This window comes from Cupressus sempervirens, chromosome 4, assembly GCF_028749045.1.
Source record: "Cupressus sempervirens isolate cs-2001-9-10 chromosome 4, ASM2874904v1, whole genome shotgun sequence".
Taxonomy (NCBI): Eukaryota; Viridiplantae; Streptophyta; class Pinopsida; order Cupressales; family Cupressaceae; genus Cupressus; species Cupressus sempervirens.
In genome coordinates, this window is record NC_143121.1 from 625236803 (window position 1) to 625256765 (window position 19963).

Sequence of the window (19963 nt, forward strand, 5' to 3'; positions counted from 1 at the left end):
TCAACGATATGGTCACTTGAACATTCAATATCTAGCACAACTTGCTTGGGATAATTTAGTCCATGGCCTACCTAATATCCAGACCCAGAACCATACCATTTGCGGAGCTTGCCAAGCAAGGAAGCAACATAGGACACCATTTAAGGATGGTGAATCATGGCGGGTGTTTAAAGTACTCCAGCTGGTCCACGTTGATGTATGTGGTCCTATGAATACTCCTTCTGTTACTGAGAACAGGTACTTCTTACTCTTTGTGGATGATTTCAGTCGCAAAATGTGGGTATATTTTCTTAAGCAAAAATCAAATGCTTTTTCTGTATTTTAGCACTTTAAAGCCCTAGTAGAAAAAGAGTCTGGTTCCCCCATTCGTACTCTTAGGACCAATAATCAGGGGGAATTTTGTTCTTCTACTTTCTTTGCCTTCTGTACTACTCATGGCATTAGACGTCAATTCACCACACCTCACACCCCTCAATAAAACGGTGTTGTAGAGCATCCAAACTGTACCATCACAAAAATGGCTAGGGCTATGCTAGAACATAGAAATGTTCCCAGAAAATATTGGGCAGAAGCAATATCCACAGCTGTCTACCTTCTTAACCGGTCACCCACCATTGCAATTAACCATAAGACTCCTGAGAAAGCCTAGTTTGGTCGCAAACCTAGGATCAACCATTTGAAAGTTTTTGGCTCTCTCGCATATGTATGGATTCCTGATGCCAAACGCACTAAGTTGGATTCAAAAAGCCAGAAACTCATGTTTACAAGATACAGTCACACACATAAGGCCTATAGACTAATTGATGTAAACACTGATCGTTTCATCTTCAGTCGTGATTTTGTGTTTGATGAGCAACCCGGACCATTTCAGCTCTCTGCCTCCCCATCGCATTCTGAGATTTATTCTTCAGCAATCTCTGACTTGGGTCCTTCTATTCTATATGAGTCATCTAATGCTACTGATACACCACCTCAGCCACCTCCAGATAATACAGCTCCTACTCCTACTCCTCATCCAGCTATTTCGACAGCATCTAATATTGGCTCCTCTACTCTTCGGCCAAAATGGTGGGCTCAAACGATTAGTGATCTTTGTCCTGATGAACTCATTGAGGGTAGAACCTCAAGAAATAAGAGCATTTAGCACAACAGAGTTAATGTTGCTCTTATGGCCAACATCCACAGTATCCCTAAGCCCTAGACATATGCAGAGGCCAAAGGAATTCCAAAATGGGAACAAGCAATGGATGCTGAGCTTCAGAGTCTTCAAAAGAATCACACCTGAGTTCTTTCAGATCTCCCTCCTGGGAAGAAACCCATTCGCTGTAAATGGGTCTATAAGGTCAAGTACCATGCAGATGATACCTTGGACAAATACAAAGCTAGACTTGTTGCTCGAGGATTCACCCAGCACGAAGGCATTGACTATGAGGAGACTTTTGCCCCGACAGCCAAGATGAGCACTACTCGCCTTCTTCTTGCCATTGCAGCTCAGTATGGTTGGAAAGTTCATCAGATGGATGTGAAGAGTGTTTTTCTCAATGGTGAATTACAGGAAGAAGTCTACATGACGCAGCCCCCAGGTTTCAAGGTTGTCGGTTCAGAACTAAAAGTATGTAGACTCCAGAAGGCCCTCTATAGTCTTAAACAGGCCCCTCGGGCTTGGTACATAAAGATTGATCAGTACTTGGTTGCTTAGGTTTTTCAGCAAAGCCCATCAGACAGTAACCTGTATATTAAACACTCTGATAATGATATTCTTTTTCTTGTTGTCTATGTGGATGATTTGATCATTACTGGGAGTTCAGAACATTTGATTTCAAAAATCAAACAAGATCTATGCAGAACTTTTGATATGACAAATCTCGGATTGCTTCATTATTGTTTAGGTATTGAGGTTTGGCAAACTGACAACAGTATTTTTTTGTCTCAGTCCAAGTATGCCAGAAATTTGCTTGACAGGTTTCGAATGTAAGATTGCAAACCTACCTCCATTCCTATGGAGACTGGTTTGAAATTGTTTGCACAATCTAATTCTCCTCCTATAGATGAAACACTCTTCAGGCAACTAGTAGGTAGTCTCATCTACCTTACTACTACTAGCCCTGATCTCAGTTTTGCAGTCAACTACATCTCACGGTTCATGACGAACCCCAAGATTGATCATTGGATTGCAGCGAAACGTGTGTTGCGCTATGTACATGGTACTTCAAATTATGGTCTTCTTTACACAAGGAGTGCTACTCCTCAGCTCAGTGGATTCATCAATTCCGATTGGGCCAGCTCAGTTGATGACAACAAATCTACTCCTAGCTATGTGTTCAGTATCGGATTTGCAACAGTTACCTGGACCAGTAAGAAGCAACAGGCACGAGCACTCTTCTCTACAAAAGCAGAATATAGAGGAGCTGTCAAGGCAGCTATGAAGCAATTTGGCTCTATCAGATGCTTGCAAATGTGCATATTCCTCAAGCAAGTCCAACTTCTTTGTTTTCAGACAATCAGGGAGTACTCAAACTTGCCAAGAACCCAGTGTTTCATTAACGAACCAAGCATATCGAGCTTCATTGCCATTACATCCGACAGTTAGTAGAAGATGGATCTATTCAGTTACTCTATGTCCCTACCTCAAAGCAACCAGCCGATATTTTCACAAAACCCCTTGGTCCTGACAAGTTTATTAAATTCAGGGGATCTATTGGTGTAGTAAATAGATTAAGCATTGGGGGGGTATTAGAATAATCTTTATGTTTCTTTTTAATGCTCACTATTGTATCTTATTGTATCTCTATAAATATTAGAATGTTTCTAATATTTAGGTGTAGTCTAGAATAGAATGTTTCTATTCTATTTGACTATCCTCTTTGTATATATAGATCATTTGATCTCTGATTAATAAGTGAAGTATTCTGCCATTTACGTTTGTACCATATATAAGGGTACAAAATTGGATTCTCGTGCAGAATGTTGATGTCAAGATGCAAACTAGTAAATAGCTTTTATAAAACTAGAAGTAAATACATCATTGTAGTTAGTTTCTATAAAACTAGAAGTAAATAGTTTCTTTAAAACCAGGAGTAAGTACCACATACCAAAATAGTCTGAGCGTGAGTTTGAGCAATTCTGGACTGCTAGAAAGTAATGCTTGTCTTGGGTGTGAGCAAGAGGTTAAGCTAAGTCTATTAGGACTCAGCAATGTAGAATTGAAACAAAGTGATTTGTGAGAGAATGAGTTAGAATCATTAAAAAATCATTGTTCTCGCGTCAATTTGACCTCAAATAGCCAGGACAATTTGTGGGAGATAACAATACTGAAGGCATGTTGAATCTTGAAATTTGGCTTGGCTAAGCCTAGGGATTTTTTAAAACGCCCAAAATCTAGAATCTGCATTTTAAGAATCATTGTTCTAGTTTCAATTTGACCTCGAATAGCCAGGACAGTTTATGAGAGATAACACTATTGAAGGCATGTTGAACCCTGAAATTTGGCTAAGCATGAGATTTTTTGAAAACCCCCAAAATCTATAATCTGCATTTTAACTCCTATGAAGCTGAAACCTGTCTCAAACATCCTGTCCAGTATTTATACAAATATAATTTAAAATATAAACTTACACTTAAATGTTATATTTGTATAAATCCTCCTGCCCTGAGCTGCAAAAATGACTAAACAATGCTGCAAATGCAAAATGGTCTCAAATAATGACATTTTTGGGTGTTTAACCTCTGATTTCACTGCACGGGCGAGTGTTGAGCCAAAACTCGCCGAGTTTTCCCTAAAAACTTTGTGAATTGTGCCCCTATCGAGTTGTGATTTTTTCTAGGAAAAACTAGAAAAACTCGCTGAGCAATTCCAACTATGGTTGGGATGGCAATAATGATCTGAGTCATTGATCGTCGTAAATGAGCACATAAAAAACAACCCTAATCCCCTAGCTCACCAAAGGGCTAGTAGAAGTGAGGTGGTACAAGGAGAAGCTCATTCTTTGGGGCTCTAATCAGTCTTGAGGTTAGTGAACTTTTTCCTTCTCCATAGACATCAATGACAACTTCCAGCAGTTGTTTCTCTTGGGAATTTTCTATCACAAAGGAGAGTTAGAGAATCATCTCAATACAATCCCTAATGAAATTATGAAAGTATAAAGCCATTGATATCCATGATGTTTTTCTACCATAACGAACATTTGAATTTACTCTAGCATTTGATGAATCCAAAATGATCTCTCTCAAAGTGTGCTTTATCTTTGCATATTTGGTAGTTTGGTTCTCTAATGGAATTTTTATGATATTATGTGCATATGTTATCCTAGCTTTGGCTTTGTTTATGACATAAAGATGCCTCGACATGAGACAACCCTTTATTATAGTTCTGAGACTGTAAGGTTGAAATAATCCATGAAATAATTCAAAATTCACAGTAACACTACATCACATTTAACCTATGTACTTGACCACTGCAAGCATTATTACCAGTAAAAAACGAAGGTCTATCATGTTACTGTCTTGATCATAACAATTTGAATGCAATGAGTGTAAATAGTCAAAGATAAGATTCCCACCACCCCAAAACACAAAAGCAAGTTGAACAGTAAAATAGAAAGCATTCAGAGAACAATGAGAAAACTTAGTGGTTTTAGCGATCTGCAAAGAAAAAATAAGGAAAATGTGAGCATTATATTTATCCCTGATTTCAAAACAGACAATTTGCATTCTACAACAATTACAATCAGCAAAGTTATTGGCATTCACTAATTAAAGTCCACAGGTTGTGACATTGAGATAATCAATGAAATACTTCAAAGTTCACAGTCACACCACATCACATTTGACCCATGTGCTTTACTCCACTCCACCTCAAGTTGCAACAGGTAAACAACAAAGGCCATAATGTCCCTTTTTGACCAATAACACTTTGAATGCAATTAGTGAGTATAGAAAAGGAGAGATCTCGCCACCTCAACTGTAGAAATTCATCCAACACTGAACTATTATTAGAGACTATTCAGAGAATAGTGGTAAAATCTAGAAATGGCTTTAGCCCTCTGCAAGGAAGAAAAAAGAAAGGTGAACATGGCATTTTTCCTGATTTCAAAACAGAAAAACTGCATTATCAAACAATTACACTCAGCAAAATTATTGAGAATGCAAGTTTTATACATTTTATTGGGCTCCTTTCTGCATCTATTTGGGATGTCGATCTTATGTCTTTTCCTCATCCTATCACCCCCACCCCCCAGTTCCCTCCCTCCAGACCTATGAATGCTTGTCCCATGAACAAATGATACGATGAGGACTATAAAGCTCACCATCATGTTGTGCACAATGCTTCATCCATCACCAACCCTCCTACGCGAGCTAGGCTGAAAACCTCTTACTGCCACCTCCTCCGTTGCAAGAAATGCCTCTACATCTCCCAACACAAGAAAGCCCTCCATACCTCTCTTATCCACTACCCTAAATCCTTTTGAAACACTCTTTTCCCCCACCGCTCCCCACTTTCTACCGAGTTGCACCACGGTTCCTTGGTCTCCCACACATCTTCACTCTATGGCATCCCTAGCCAACCCCTCATCCATGTCTCCTCTCCTACTTCTTGCCATCTTGTCAGCCCCTTAAATATCAAGCAGGTAGTTAAAACTCTCAACAGCAGTAGAGTGGCCAATGAGGAGGGTTTTCAAATTGAGTTCTTCAAACATGGTCTCAAAGTCCTGGGCTCTTACTTATCCGACATCTTCAACCACGTGACTTAGAATGGGTTTCCCCATCTTAGTCACACAACATTATTCATCTGATCCACAAATAAAGCCTGGCTTCCGACCCTAATAACTATATGACCATCATGTTGGGCCACACTTTCTCCAAACTATATGAAACAGTCTTACACTGGATTCTCTCTCGCGAGTTGGACCAGCAAGGTATTTGTGCTCAAGGGCAAGTGGGTATTCATGCTATCATTAAGGAGGCTCAACATCACCCCTCAAAGGTTTATAGTTGCTTTGTGGATTTCCACGAGGCTTTTGACTCGGTTTTGAGCACAACCCTATTTCAAAGACTTCGCGACATTGGTATTTTTTGAGACTCCTCACAACTATTATGAGACTTTACAAGAGAGTTATGGGTTGTCTTAGGACCCTGATGGATTCTCTAGTTTCATCAAGAGAACCATTAGTATTAAGCAAGGTTGCCCCATATTCCCCTACTCTATTCGGCATCTCTACTGATGAGCTTGATGGGTTCCTTCTAGAGCGCTCTCATACTAGGGATAGTTACCTAATCCACCAGTTCTAATTTCTAGTTTTTTCTTTGTTGATGATATTGTTCTTTGAGCTTCATCCCCCAAGGGTTAACAAAGACAACTTGATAGTCTTACACCTTTTTGTGGCTTACGATAGTTGACTGCCAATTTGGGAAAAACTAAGGTGATGATTTTCAATTGTCTCAAGGCTTCTTACTAAGGTTCAGAGGTGCAAATATCTTCTTCTTGCACCTACCCGAGGATTATGTTCTTTGGTCCTCGTTTCAACTTTTGACCCACCATCCAACCTCGCATCAAGAAGGGGTATGGTTATTTCGCTGTCTTTGAGATACATTATTTCCAACACCATTTCTAGGACACCACATCCAAATTAAACCTCATGGATTCTCTGATTAGACCTATTCTTTATGGGTTTGTGGTTTGGAGACCTTCCTTACTGGACCCAATTGAGCTTTTGTGGAGCAAGTTCAAATTCTTCTTCTATGACACATTAACAAGTGCAAGCAATCCATCTCTCACAAAATTATTCTTGTGGAGTTTGGGCCACACCCCTTCATCCTTGGGGCTATTTTTTATATTGTTTGGTTCTTGCATCGCCTACATGGCTATTATCTACCCTTTTTACTTATCTCACCACTAGTCACATTCCCTTCGGATCCCCATTGGTTCTTTCAAAGTGGGCTCTCATCGACTCCATATTAAGACAGGTCATCAACTTGATAGAGAGAACAAGATTCACCAATTATGCAATATCATGAAGGTTGTGACAAAGGAGTATTTCATCTTCCGATGTCCTATATACTGTGAGATAAGAGGGAGGTTCTACTTCCTATTCAAAGGGGTTTAATCTCGCTTCACTCTTCTTAGGTTCACGGATCAGAGATACCTCGCCCTCTATTTTCAAGAAGTCATTAGACTTTGAGACAATTTGCTCCCAACATTAGCACCTTGTTGGTATGTGGTCTTGTTAGCTTACCACCTCCTTTTTCTCCAAGCTTCATTTAGCACATGGTAGCAAGTGTTACATCCCAATTTTTGACCTAATTTAAAATATAGCCATTGAGGTTCATATGAAGTCAGTTGACAGTTAAATTGGTTATAATCCTATGAAATGATAAGATGGTTAGTCGTTAAAATTTCATGTGAAGATAACATGCTAGTTGATTATTTATCACGAATTCATGGAATTGAAAAGGCAACTAGCCGTTATGATTATTTATAACTTGTTATGATAATATGATTTAACTGCGGAGAATTTCCTTGCAGGAAACACGTCGAAGGGGTGGAAGTATTGTCAGAAAAAAATTAGGCAAGAACATCACCTCATTGGGCAAATGGGTTGAGGACCTAGCCACTTGAAAACGGGATACATTTGTGGGACCCGCATGAGCTATTTAATTAAATAATTTGAGAAACATAAAATAATTGAGTTAAAATATAAAACGTACCTCAAAGGATTTTAAATGATCTTTGACCCTATTATTATAATATATATGTATATACGTACATATAGATATAAAAATGAAATGGCACCATTATATTCTAATAACTTAATATAATGATGTCACCCCATTGATATATTTACATGAACGTATGTAAATACATATTATAACAATAATCGAATTATAACCTTCCAACTCTTTTTCCATCTTTTATTCGTTTCCTTGTTTGTAACCGATTAAACACTTGGCATTCTTATTTGGCAAATATTCTTTAAGTTACAGAAGCCAAAGAGTCTTCTTTAAACCATTTTATATCATGAGTCGAGAAGGAGGCAAGGGATTTCTATTTTCTCCAAGTATCCGACTTACTTCATTCACAGGACCACAATTTCCCAGCTTATGTTTTCATGGCACCTGTCTTGTGTTTTCATGGCACCCGACTTATATTTTCATGGCATAGATTTCCATTCTTAAGCACCCGACTGCCTTATTGTGGAAGATACATTCAGTAATAACATTCATACACCCAACTACCTATCTACCATGATCTACATCCTTACCAATAATTATTTCCGCCTTCAAACACCGATTTCTTAAATTTTATTTGTGACGATTCCCTGCAATATCGTTTGTAAAGCTTTGTTCAAGCAACCTGTCGTATAGGTATACTTGCTGAGGATAAAAGCTTCTATTCACTGTGGTGACGTCTTCAAGCAACTGGAGGAAAATTGTTTCCCATCAATTGGCAAGTTCTCAAGCAACTCCAAATTTCTATCAGGTCATGAGTTATCTTTTTAGATTTTGAATTACCAATACTTTATTTCTTTTTCTATAGCAGTCGGCTAGGCTCTGAAACTTCCTTTTTATCCATGATCACTGATTAATCCATGTCATTGATAATGATTTCCTTCTTAACTCTCATAGTTCCAGAATCATCATTAAAAGAGAGTCGAATAGTATCTTTTTGAGAGAGTTTTCCAAATACAATAAAATCTGAAATAAGAAGTACAATAACATCGAATTTCATAGCAATAAGTTTCAGCATGATATCTTGTTTGATATCTTGTTGAATTTACAGATTGAACTTCCTTTAATCTAACCTTGTTCATGGTAAGTGATAACCAAGTAACCATAGTATGGATTCATAAATCATTATGCCACTAGATATTAGAATTAAACAATCAATTCTGAAATCTTTAAAGAACATAATAATGTAATCACAGACTGTGAAATGTTGGATGTATGTAATCTTCCTGAATAATTGACAGAGTTGTCTGCTCTGAGATTTCGAACACTTGGGACTCACCCGGCTATATAGCCAAGGAAAAGGGTGAAGACGTGAGAGAAAGGAATTTGCAATAGTATGAAGCAGTATCAGTTATGGCATAACAATGGTTATCATTTTTAAAAGGAAACATTTAATAGCTCATGCATGATCTTGTTATTGTAACTCCTGCTATCAAGTAGAGTGGTGTGGTTAAATACCAGGATGCTCAGTGGATGACAAGATTCTCTTGTCTATTCCACGTAGGGAGGGCCATTCTCGATAGAGATTTTTGTGGGAATAAGTTATGGTCCAAGGTTGGGTGGTTAAGCCCCTGACAATGTTTCACCTCTCCCCAAGTTGTCAGACGTAGAACGGACAAAGATAAGCTATACATTCAATTGTTGTCGGAAATAGGTATTTTTAATTTTATGATGTACATACAAGATGAAGGTAAAAATAATTGAGTTATATCATCGTAACAGTTATTTTACATTTAGTTGCGAGAAATAGATTTATCTGATGAATTGTTATATCAATATTTCATTTATATGAATAATAAATAGGAACATATCTTCTAATCTTATGTTATTGCCATAGAAAGCAATTGAAAGAAAAGGAATGATACAATATTATCTGAAGCCCTAATTGATGCAGTGGTATCTAAAGCCCTAATTGATACAATGGTATCTGATGCCCTAAATGATCCAATGGTAATTGAAGCCCTAAGTGATATATAGGTATCTGATACCCTAAATGATCCAATGGTAATCAATGCCATAATTGATATAGTGGTATGTGATGGATGCCCTAATTTTATATAGCAATATTTTTGGTAATCGTCATTTGATGTTTGATATAGCGGTATTAGATGGAAGTCATTATATGATATTGTTATAGTAGTTTTTTGTGGACTAATCTAGGTGATTGCAGAAGCATCCCTACAATGATTTCTCGGTTCAAATTGTATGGTATGTGGATTTTAATTTCTAAAGTAAATTCATTGATGGTGTTTTAAGTTCTTAGTTAAGAAATTTTGTTTGATTGTTTTTAACCGTCAATCTCTTTCATATGAATGAAACTGATATAACTGTTTTCCTATGAAATGAAGTCATAACAGTATTTTCTTGAGTATGGTAGTTGTTAATTAAGACCCGGGAAAACTGGTGTAGTCATTCCAAATTCTAGAGACACTGGAGGAACTATTTTCAGCAGCAACTTTCCTCTTTTTCTTCCTCTTCCAGGAAGTCTCAGAGATGCTCTGTGCGTGTGCTACCAGCCCCTCGGCTTATCCTTATGTTTTGGGGTTCCTCTCTACTGTTTTGGTTTTGTAGTGGGGTTTCCAGGGTCTTGTTGTGGCCCCCTTCCCCTCTCTATTGTTGTTGCTTGTTTGCTCTAGTTTTTGTGGTTGTTTTCCCTTAGGTATTGTTTGGTGTCTTTATTGTAGGTCTTCTTTTAATCTTTTGTTCGGCAGTCCCTTGGACCCTTTGTGGTCTTTTGTTGGACAATAATAATTTTATCTTAATTATGGTTGCTATGTCAATTTGGTGTGGAGTGTATATACGAATAAGCTTTGGCAAGTCCAATGTTCTAGAGATTACAAAAGAATTTGATTTTTTTTGTGCAAAAGTTGAACAGTTTTGATGTTGTGACAGCAAATAACTCATGTGTAACATATTTTTGAATATAAAGATTTATAAAAATTAAGATCTGTACAAGTATGATTCAAATATATATTCTTTGTCCAAGGGGTTGAGCTTAATCGGTTAGAATGGTGGGTTCTCATTGTGAAGGCCTAGGTTCAATTCCCCATAGGGCCATCAAAAGTGGAATTCTATGTTGTGACTCCTGTTCTTCAAGAGGAGATGGTTTCTAAATAAATATGAGTTCTAAGTAATGACTCTTGGTCTTCCTTAGGTGATTTCTAATGTGTTCACTCATAAAAAGCTCTAATGTTGATGCTTGTATGAGCAAGATATTTATAATCAATATTCAAGTCAATATATATACATATTCTTTTGTTTAAATATTGATATGTAATGTGTTATTGGAGATCTTATTGATTTCGACTTTTCAAATATTAGCAAGTATAATATAATAACTATGCATCCCTCCCAGTTGGATAGCTATCAATAACAGCTCTTAATTGATATGCAAAACCGAGTTCCTCTTATTGTTATGTATTCACATATGATAGTAATGTATTAATTTGCAAATTTTTACTTTACATATTTTCTATTAATATAATAATGTAATGTTTCTAATGGTCATCTATAGTGAGTTAAGTTTTATCAGTTTCTATTTCCATATTCAGTTAACGATTGTTTCAATTAGAAACATTGTCTTGCACTTTTCTATTTAAGGAAACTTCCTAAGCTTAATATCAGAATATCAAACAAGTTTTATAACATGGTATCAGAGTAGGTCTAGGTCTAACTCCCTCACAGGAGGCCCAGGGTTTGTGGGTTGCATGTACTTATATGTTACTTGCATGGGTTGCTTTCTGCACGAAGAGTTTCTTTCTTTTAGCATGTGATGAAGTTTGCCCATCACTTTAAAGATTTTACTACACAAAGTTTGGAGTTTTGTCATGTGAAGGTTTCTACAATAGGTGATTTTGTTTGTCGCAGTTGTGACTTGTTTTCAGTGCGAGGTTTTGCATGATTTTGTTCTAAAATCATGATCTGTTAAGCTTTCTGATTTCTTTACATAAAAAGAAAATGGGGGTGGGTTTTCTGGTTTTTATCAAAAAAACACATAATGTTGGGTTTTCTAACTTTTGTCATTAAACATCTAGTAGGTGAGTTTTAATAATTTTGACCTCAAAAATTATATTGTGGGTTTTCATATTTTTTCCCTTTAAAATTCAAAAAAAATCATGGAAATGGGTCTACTAATTTTTATCATCAAAAAATTAGTGGGTGGGTTTTAATATTTTTGACCTCAAAAATTATATTGTGGGCTTTCATAATATTTTCCTTATAAAATTGCAAGAGGGTTTTATAATTTTTGTCCATTAATAATTATTGTAAGTTTTGTGCAATTTTTTTGCCTCAAAATTTTGTTTTGTTACTGTTTTTCCTCATTAATGAAGTTTTGTAATTTTATCTGTCTTGGAATTTGTGTTTTTTAATTGCTTTTTCTCCTCAAAAACCCTTCCTAAATTTTTTTATTTTTTGTTGTTGTTGGTCTCAAAGTTTATTTGACTTTTTTTATATATAAAAAATCATTAGACAGTTTTGTCAAATTTTTCCACAAAAATTGTGGTTTCTTGCAGATGTTCTAGATCACACCTAGAGTTGCTAGAGCAACAGTCTGCACAAGGGTTTGCCGATTTTTCTTCAAAATTGTGGTTTCAATTTCATATTGGTGTCCCTGGCTACAAGGAGTGATACCTTTGTTTCCCAATATCAAGTTGGATGGTTCGCGATTATCTTGGTCATTTCTAGAAGTTTTGTAGATGATCTCAACAGCAGGCTCATGTTGCAGTCTTCTGAAGAGAAGGGGGCAACCTTTTATGGCTTTTTGTAGTTAGTGTGATGACCATTAAGGGAAGGTACTAAAATAATGTAATGCTTCTAAAGGTCATCTTTAGTGAGTTTATTTTTATTAGTTAGTTTATATTCTGTATTCAGTTAATGATTATTTCATTTAGAAACACTGTCTTGTACTTTTCTATTTTCCTCATTTTAATGTTTAGCGAATTTAGTTTTATTAGTAAGTTTTTATTTCCGTATTCAGTTAACGATTAGTTTCTATTTCTGTACTCAATTAAAGATTATTTCATTTAAAACATTGTCTTGTACTTTTCTTTTTAAGTACTCCGTCTCCTCAATTTAATATTTAGTGAGTTCAGTTTTATCAGATAGTTTCTATTTCTGTATTCAATTAACGCTTGTTTAATTTAAAAACATTATCTTGTACTTTTCTATTTAAAGTGACTTCTCAATTAAATATTGAAATATCAAACTATCAAGTTTTATAACATTTTCTATCATTGGAAGACACAAATTATGGGTTGCAGCATGTCCATTACACTTTTAGGTACAACTGCTAGTTTAGGAAGCTACAAATGCTTAGTTACCAGGTTTGTACCCACAGACCCCGTACCAAGTTTGAATACACCCCAGTTCGATTACGTCTATGGTTACCTATTGAGTTCGCACAGTGTACTTGGTAGGTACATCATGCTTCTTCGAATACTTTTCCACTATCAATTGGCATCTAATATGTATCTTCGGCATTTGGCATTGATTTAGTGATCAAGAATCATACTAAGAAATGATTTGGTCTTAGAATTCTATATATTTCTCTCATTTTTGTGTATATGTGTGTGTGTATACACACACACATAGCCATACATCACCAAACCCCTAAAAAAAATCACGTACCCACATAGCAAGTCCTCATACCTGCACCGTCCACAAAACTGAACCTGAATTGGTAACTTAGTACAAATAGGTTAATAACTTAACTGTGTTTGGTCAATGTGGTTATGTAAGTACCTTGTGTGAGATGCTAATTGCTTATTTATATTTATAGTCTCCCTATGTAATCAAAACAATTTACAGATATATATAATATTTTCACACACTTTGGAGAAGTAACTTCCCCATTTTTTCTAGTTCTTCACACACATCTCACCTTTTAGGTGTAGAGGTGCCTCTACTGATTCTATCTTTTGTGTACTCATGCCTCTCATGTAAGACAGAATTTTTTTACAATTCCAAATCACAGTTTTGTAGTTTATGGTTAATTCAAGGCTCTTGTTATGGATTTAAATAAACTTGGGACTTTTTCATATCACTGTCCCATTAGAAACTTGAGATTTTGAATGAGCTTAGAGCAGCAATGCATAAACTCTGTGAGCAGGGTCAGGCCAGAATCAGTACAAAAAAAGGCATGTCAGAATGCTTTGGCAATGATATTGTGGTAAAATAGGGCTGCCCTCTCTCACCCACTCTATTTGGTTTGTATATTGATAAACTTGAAGAATGGCTAAACAAAATAATGGGGGAGAGTGTCCAGCTTACTCGGTATGTGGTGAAGTTACTTCTTTATGCATACAATCTCAATCTAATTGCACAAACAGACAAGTATCTAAAAGAATACTTGAGAGCATTAAAAAGTTTTTGTCAAGAGGTTAGGATGCAGGGGAACACTAGCAAGGCTAAGATCATGATTTTCTCTTTGACGAGGAATAAACAGCAAGTCAATTTCCTCTTTGAAGAAAATATGCTAGTATAAATACTTGGGAATTGACTTTCACAGCAAGCTCAGTTGGTTGCAAGGGGAATGGAGAACTTATTTTTTGCTACAAAACATGTGTAGACAAGCAAAATTATGGAATAGGAAAACCAAGAAGACTCTTTTTAGCCTACTAGTCACTCTGATTGTGCTATGTGGATGTGTTGTTTTGGGGAGCAGCCTCTCTAACCACAAGTGGAAACAAATTGAAAGAATACCGATACACCTTACCACTACTAGTCTTAAAGTCAAATCAACAATTCCATATGATATTCTCATGGCTGAAGCAGGAATGCTCCCAATGGAAGCTTCAATTGCTATCCATTTGTTAAGCTATTTAAACAAAGTTAAAAATATGGATAAACAACGCTAGCTCAATTTACTAATTTAGTGATCGAGAAATATTAGTCTGCAAAAAGATGATACAGATGAGGCAAAACAAGAAATGGTTAAATAAGTGGGCCATTGGCATACAAAAATGTCCCAACTCCAATGAAGAGATAAAACAACCTGTGCTGGAAAAATTCAAGGCAGCCATGTGGGCAAAGCAGATGAGGCGGCGAAAAATCCTGCAATGTGAAAGATTTAAATCCAACTTCGGGTCATGAGGATAAGGACTACTTATGGGTGGCAATCAAAGATAAAGCTAGATTGTTAGAGGCACAATTGAGAATCGGATCTCATCATCTGTGGTGCGAGACGGGGAGATGGAGGAGGTTTAGGACGATTCTCAAGGAGATTTAGGAAGAAAGAACATGTACTTTATGCAGTAGAGGGTGTGTTGAAACAGAATAGCACTTTATTTTTAAATGTGCTGCTTATTTGGATATCCATGAGCAGTATTTGAACAACTTTAAGAAGGGTCGTCAAAATCAACTTTTTGACAAAGCAAGGCTGCACAAAACCACTGATTTTTAATAAAGATTCATAACATGAGGGCTAACATCAAAAAGAACGTGAAAATAGTGTTTTTTTTTAATGCATGGTCCCTTAGACTATTTGGTCTCCTGGACATCACTAAAATATCTTCATTCATTCATGGTTAAAAGGCAGCAATTTGAAAAACTTCACTCTTATGCTGCCCATAGTAGTTGAACGACAGAAATTTTTGACAGAAAAATAGCTTAAAGATTATATTTATGTTTTCGAAAGCATCGACGTCCCCAATCTCCCCACCATAGTTAAAAGGAACAACGTTTAAAGAGCTCCGGTCTCTTGAGTGCATAGTTATTGAGAGACCAAGATTCCTGCATTAAATGTACTTCCTATAAAAACGCCAATGCCTAGATAGCCCTGTCATGGGTGAAAGGATACAATTTTTTTAAATATCAATTCCCTGCACAGACGGAAATTTCTAGATAAAAATGGCTTCGACAGTGGTCTCTACAACATCAACTTTGACGACAAGGGTACTTCAGGAAACAAATTGCAGACTTTCATAGTTATTGAGAGACAAAACCATTTGAATGAAAACGGTGTCAAGAATTTTTTTTGTTTCAAAGCATCGACATCTCGGTCTATCAAAGGGATAACTAATGAATGCGATATAGCGTTCAGTTATGTAAAATTTATGATTGCCGAATTCGGAAGATTTTAAGAGAGATAAAACTTACGGGGATGAGTTAAATGATGTTCCAGCGGAAGTAGACGCCTCATTTGAAGAAGATGTCGGTGGCGGTGGAGCTGGCGGTGGCGTGTAAAATTCGCTATTTTTTACGAAAGAAAAAGCTTGAGTGAACGAGGCAGGAGGCTCCGACGAAGGCCGAAACAGTGAAGGAAGCCGCTGAACCTCGGATTTCTCCAACACCTCTTCGTGGGAAGGAATTCTTACCAAAAACTTCCTCAACTCCTGCTGTTGTTGATCTTTCTCGGTGCCCATTTCTTCCACATGGATTGCTGAGGAAGTCGGACTCGGCACCTTGGATTCCTAAAATTGGCCAGTGTTATGAAAGGGAACATTACGAATGACAAACGTGTACTTGGGGTCTCTCGGAAGGTTTGTAAAACAGGGCTGAGAAAAAGGTTGAATTTATTGCTTCGTCTTATGCGGCTTAATTAGTCAGCGGGCATTTTCTTGGGTGACAAGGGCTTGGAAGGAAATGTGAATCTTGAGTTTTTCATGTGAGATTTAATTATTTAAAAAATTCTACAGCCTCCTCTCCCACATGCATCTCAATTGTCGCCTCTTTTTCCTTACTATATGTCTCTCTCTTACTCCCTCATTTCAATTCTCGCTCTTTTTCCTTCTCTATGTCTCTCTTACTCCCTCATTTCAATTGTAACGTCCATGGGTTAAAATACATTTGATTATAGCCTCCTCTTCTACACTCATCTCAATTGTTTTGGCCCTCTTCTTTTCTATATGTCCCTCTCTTATACTCTCTTATGGTTAAGGTAATGTCTAGGGGTTAAAATACATTTAATTATAGCCTCCTCTTCCACACTCATCTCAATTGTTTTGCCCTTCTTCCCTTACTTCGTTATGGTTAAGGTAATGTATATGGGTTAAAATACATTTGATTAGATAATTTATTTCAATTTTAAAATGGCAATAAAATATAGCCTTTGTAATAAAATCGTATGGTTATTATGATTTTAATGATAGTGAAATCTTATGGCTCTGTTATGCGAAATGGGTTCGCAATATGCAAATAAGCAGGTGTTGCTCATATAGGGCAGAATTTAACGTAGTCAACATTGTGAATCAATCATATTTACTCAAGACAAAATATGTAGTCTACATTATGAATCCTTTTGAAGCTTTTTGAGAGGAAAATGTGAAGGGGTTGCCACCATCAGAACAAGATCGAAAGGGTCACATGTCTTTTTAACATATAGCAAAGGTCAAAAATAATTTTATAGACCTAAATAGATTAAGATTGTCTGTGAAATCAAAGGAAGTGTAGGGTAACAATGGCAAAAATTAATTAAATCTTACCAAATATACAATATCTACTAAAGGAAACCCTAGGAGGGCTTCTAAGAACCAAGGGCAGGACAAACCAATCTGGACAAAACAAATGGAGCTGAAATGGCTAGGGAAAACATGCAAAAATTATTTCAATCTAACAAAATATGCCCTACTGAAAGCTAACCCTAGACAAGATTCTAAAGGTCAACGACAGAATGAACCAATACGAATAGAGGGTTGGAAGAAAAGGCACAAAACCCCTCCTTCACAAAGTAAAAATCCTCATTTAAGCAGAATATGACAACTAATCCCAAATCATTGCTAAAGGTTGCAACTGGTGCAAATCTAATCATGATGGGCCATAAGCAAAAGCAAAATAAAGCTCTTGTGAATCACAACAACATAGAAAATGATGGCACCATGATAATCATTAATGATAATATTTCCAACGAATTATGGGAAAGATGTGAATCTAATGGGATCTTTGCTATCTAGGAAGGAGGATCAGACCATATCTCCTCTATTGAAAACTTGTACAAAGCAGCCTTAGATCGACAAGTAAGTATTTCTATCATTAATCAAAATGTGTTATATCTAGAATGCTCTTCAATATATTTAGTAGAACTTTTAGAAGCTAGAAATATTTTCTTTAAAGGATTCAATGTTAAATTTCAAAAGTGGCAGCCAAATTTCAACAGTAGTTTGGAAGATAACTTGAACTACGAAAAGGGGTATGCTTTTGAAACTGTCATGTGGAACTTATGCATCATGGCATAATAAGGAGGATAGGCAAGAGTTTAGGCACAGTGATTGGCTTTGAAAAATGATTATGGTTGATTTAATAGTTAAAATCTTCATGAAAAATGTTACCAAAGACCTTAAGCCCATTAAAATAATAACAAACCACTCTATTTTCAACTTCCAGTATGAGATCTATAAGGGTTTTGTCGATAACATTGTTATTTTCACCTCTAACTCTAATGATAGATTCACATGCATACTCCATACCACTAATATTCATGTACGGTTGGGAGACTTTATAAACCCCCAAAGCTCACAAGAATCTGCTCAATCTCCTACTCGATCCCTGAACTCTCCTAATTCCCCTTCTACTAGATATAGCTCCACCAAATCCCAAATGTAAGAAAGGTGTCCCAGTAGGACAATGGAGGAATGGAAAACCCCAAAATTTTCACATAAGGCAAGCAACCATTCACAGACATTGCCTATTGTACAACTAGTCAATCACCATACCTCCCCTCAAATCAAGACAAATCCCCTTAGAGGTCTTAGAACCCCCCTCCCCCCTGAGCCACTCATTCAAAAATCTCCTGACAAGCTTTATGCACCAATCAATACTAGGCCTTCATCCCTATTAGACATTACCCCTTCATTTATTCCTCATGATCCAATACCCATTGGCCAAATTGAATGTCCAATCAATCCACCAAGCCATAGATCACCCATCTCTCAACATACGATTAATACCATCATTAATGATACCTTGGAGGACAATTTAGACAATATCTTAGAAGATTTCATTGATATGGTTTTAATTAATGTTGAAAGAGAATTATTAATCAATAAGGTCCAAGAGTTGGATGTTGAGGAACAAGATGAACAAAGATTTTCAGATGAGATAGTGGAACTGGATACCATGGAAAATAACCTAGCCTTGGATATTGTAGACAATGAGGAATGTCTAGCTATGGTTGATTGTGCAAAATCTCCCAAAAAAAGAGGAAGAAAATCTCTCTCCGAACTAAGACAAAAAAATGGAAAATTAGTTAACCAAACAAAAATGATTGATTTATTTTATATTGTGGGGGGGAGTTCCCTCCGATGGACCAATGAAGATACTATCGTGGAATGTTACCTGGGTTGCAATTCCCCTAACAAACAACATTTACTTAAATGTTGCATTAATAAATATAAACCCAAATTGTTACTTATATACAAAAAACCAAAGTTAATGAGGAAGAGCAAACCAATCTTAATAGGAAATTTGGTATTTGAGAAATTCATACTATTCATGTTGAAGGAGCATCAAGTGGTCTAGCCATCATAGTTGATCCAAGGAAATTGATCTACACACCCATATCCCATAATAAACATTGGATGTGCAAAAAAATCAAAAGCCTGAAATCTAATCTAAATTTTAATATTATTAACATTTATAGATCAATTCAACAGATAGAGAAAAGAGTAGTTTGGTTCAAAAGTAGTACTTTCATGGTGCAATACCTAGATCAAACCTTCTTTTTAGGGGGTGACTTCAACACAATCCTTCATCCTTCAGACAAATTAGGAGGCAGACATAACTACCCAAGATCTATGATGGAGTTTGGAGACTGGGTCGAACACAGTCATCCAATGGACATAAGCACAAAAGAAGGTATATATACTTGGACTAACAAAAGACAGGACAATGAGAATATTGAAGAAAAAATGGATCATTTTTCTTTAAAGGTGACTAGATAAAATTTCCATTTTCCATTAAGGAAGAACTTTTATCATTCCCAAGCTCTAATCATTTATTAGTCGCATTGAGCATTCTAGATGACCCAAAAACACATGGTACTCCATTCAGATTTGAACAAATGTGGTTCAAAGATGAAAGATTGTTGCCCCTTATTCAACAATGGTGGGAAAACCTACTCATTTAGTCAATAAATTAAAAAAGATCAAAAGTAAACTAATTAATGGGATAAAGAATGGTTCGGCAATATTTTTGAAGATAAAGCAAGAACTGAAATCGAACTAGAAAACCTTTTTTAAAAAATTATAGAGCAAGTAATGGACCAAGAAACCTAACAAAAAAGAAAAAAGCCTGAAAATTGAAC

The 19963-nt window shown here is 36.3% G+C and overlaps 1 protein-coding gene across 1 annotated transcript in view; it reads right to left on the reverse strand.

The window, feature by feature from the left end:
* ERCC1 (nucleotide repair protein) overlaps window positions 1-16262 on the reverse strand; it is a 99026-nt gene extending 82764 nt beyond the window's left edge. The window contains exon 1 of the mRNA XM_089826197.1: window positions 15823-16262. Coding sequence (XP_089682323.1) covers window positions 15823-16088 — 266 coding nt within the window. The 5' untranslated portion in view covers window positions 16089-16262. The remainder of the gene's footprint in view (window positions 1-15822) is intronic.
* Between the last annotated feature and the right edge of the window lie 3701 nt (window positions 16263-19963).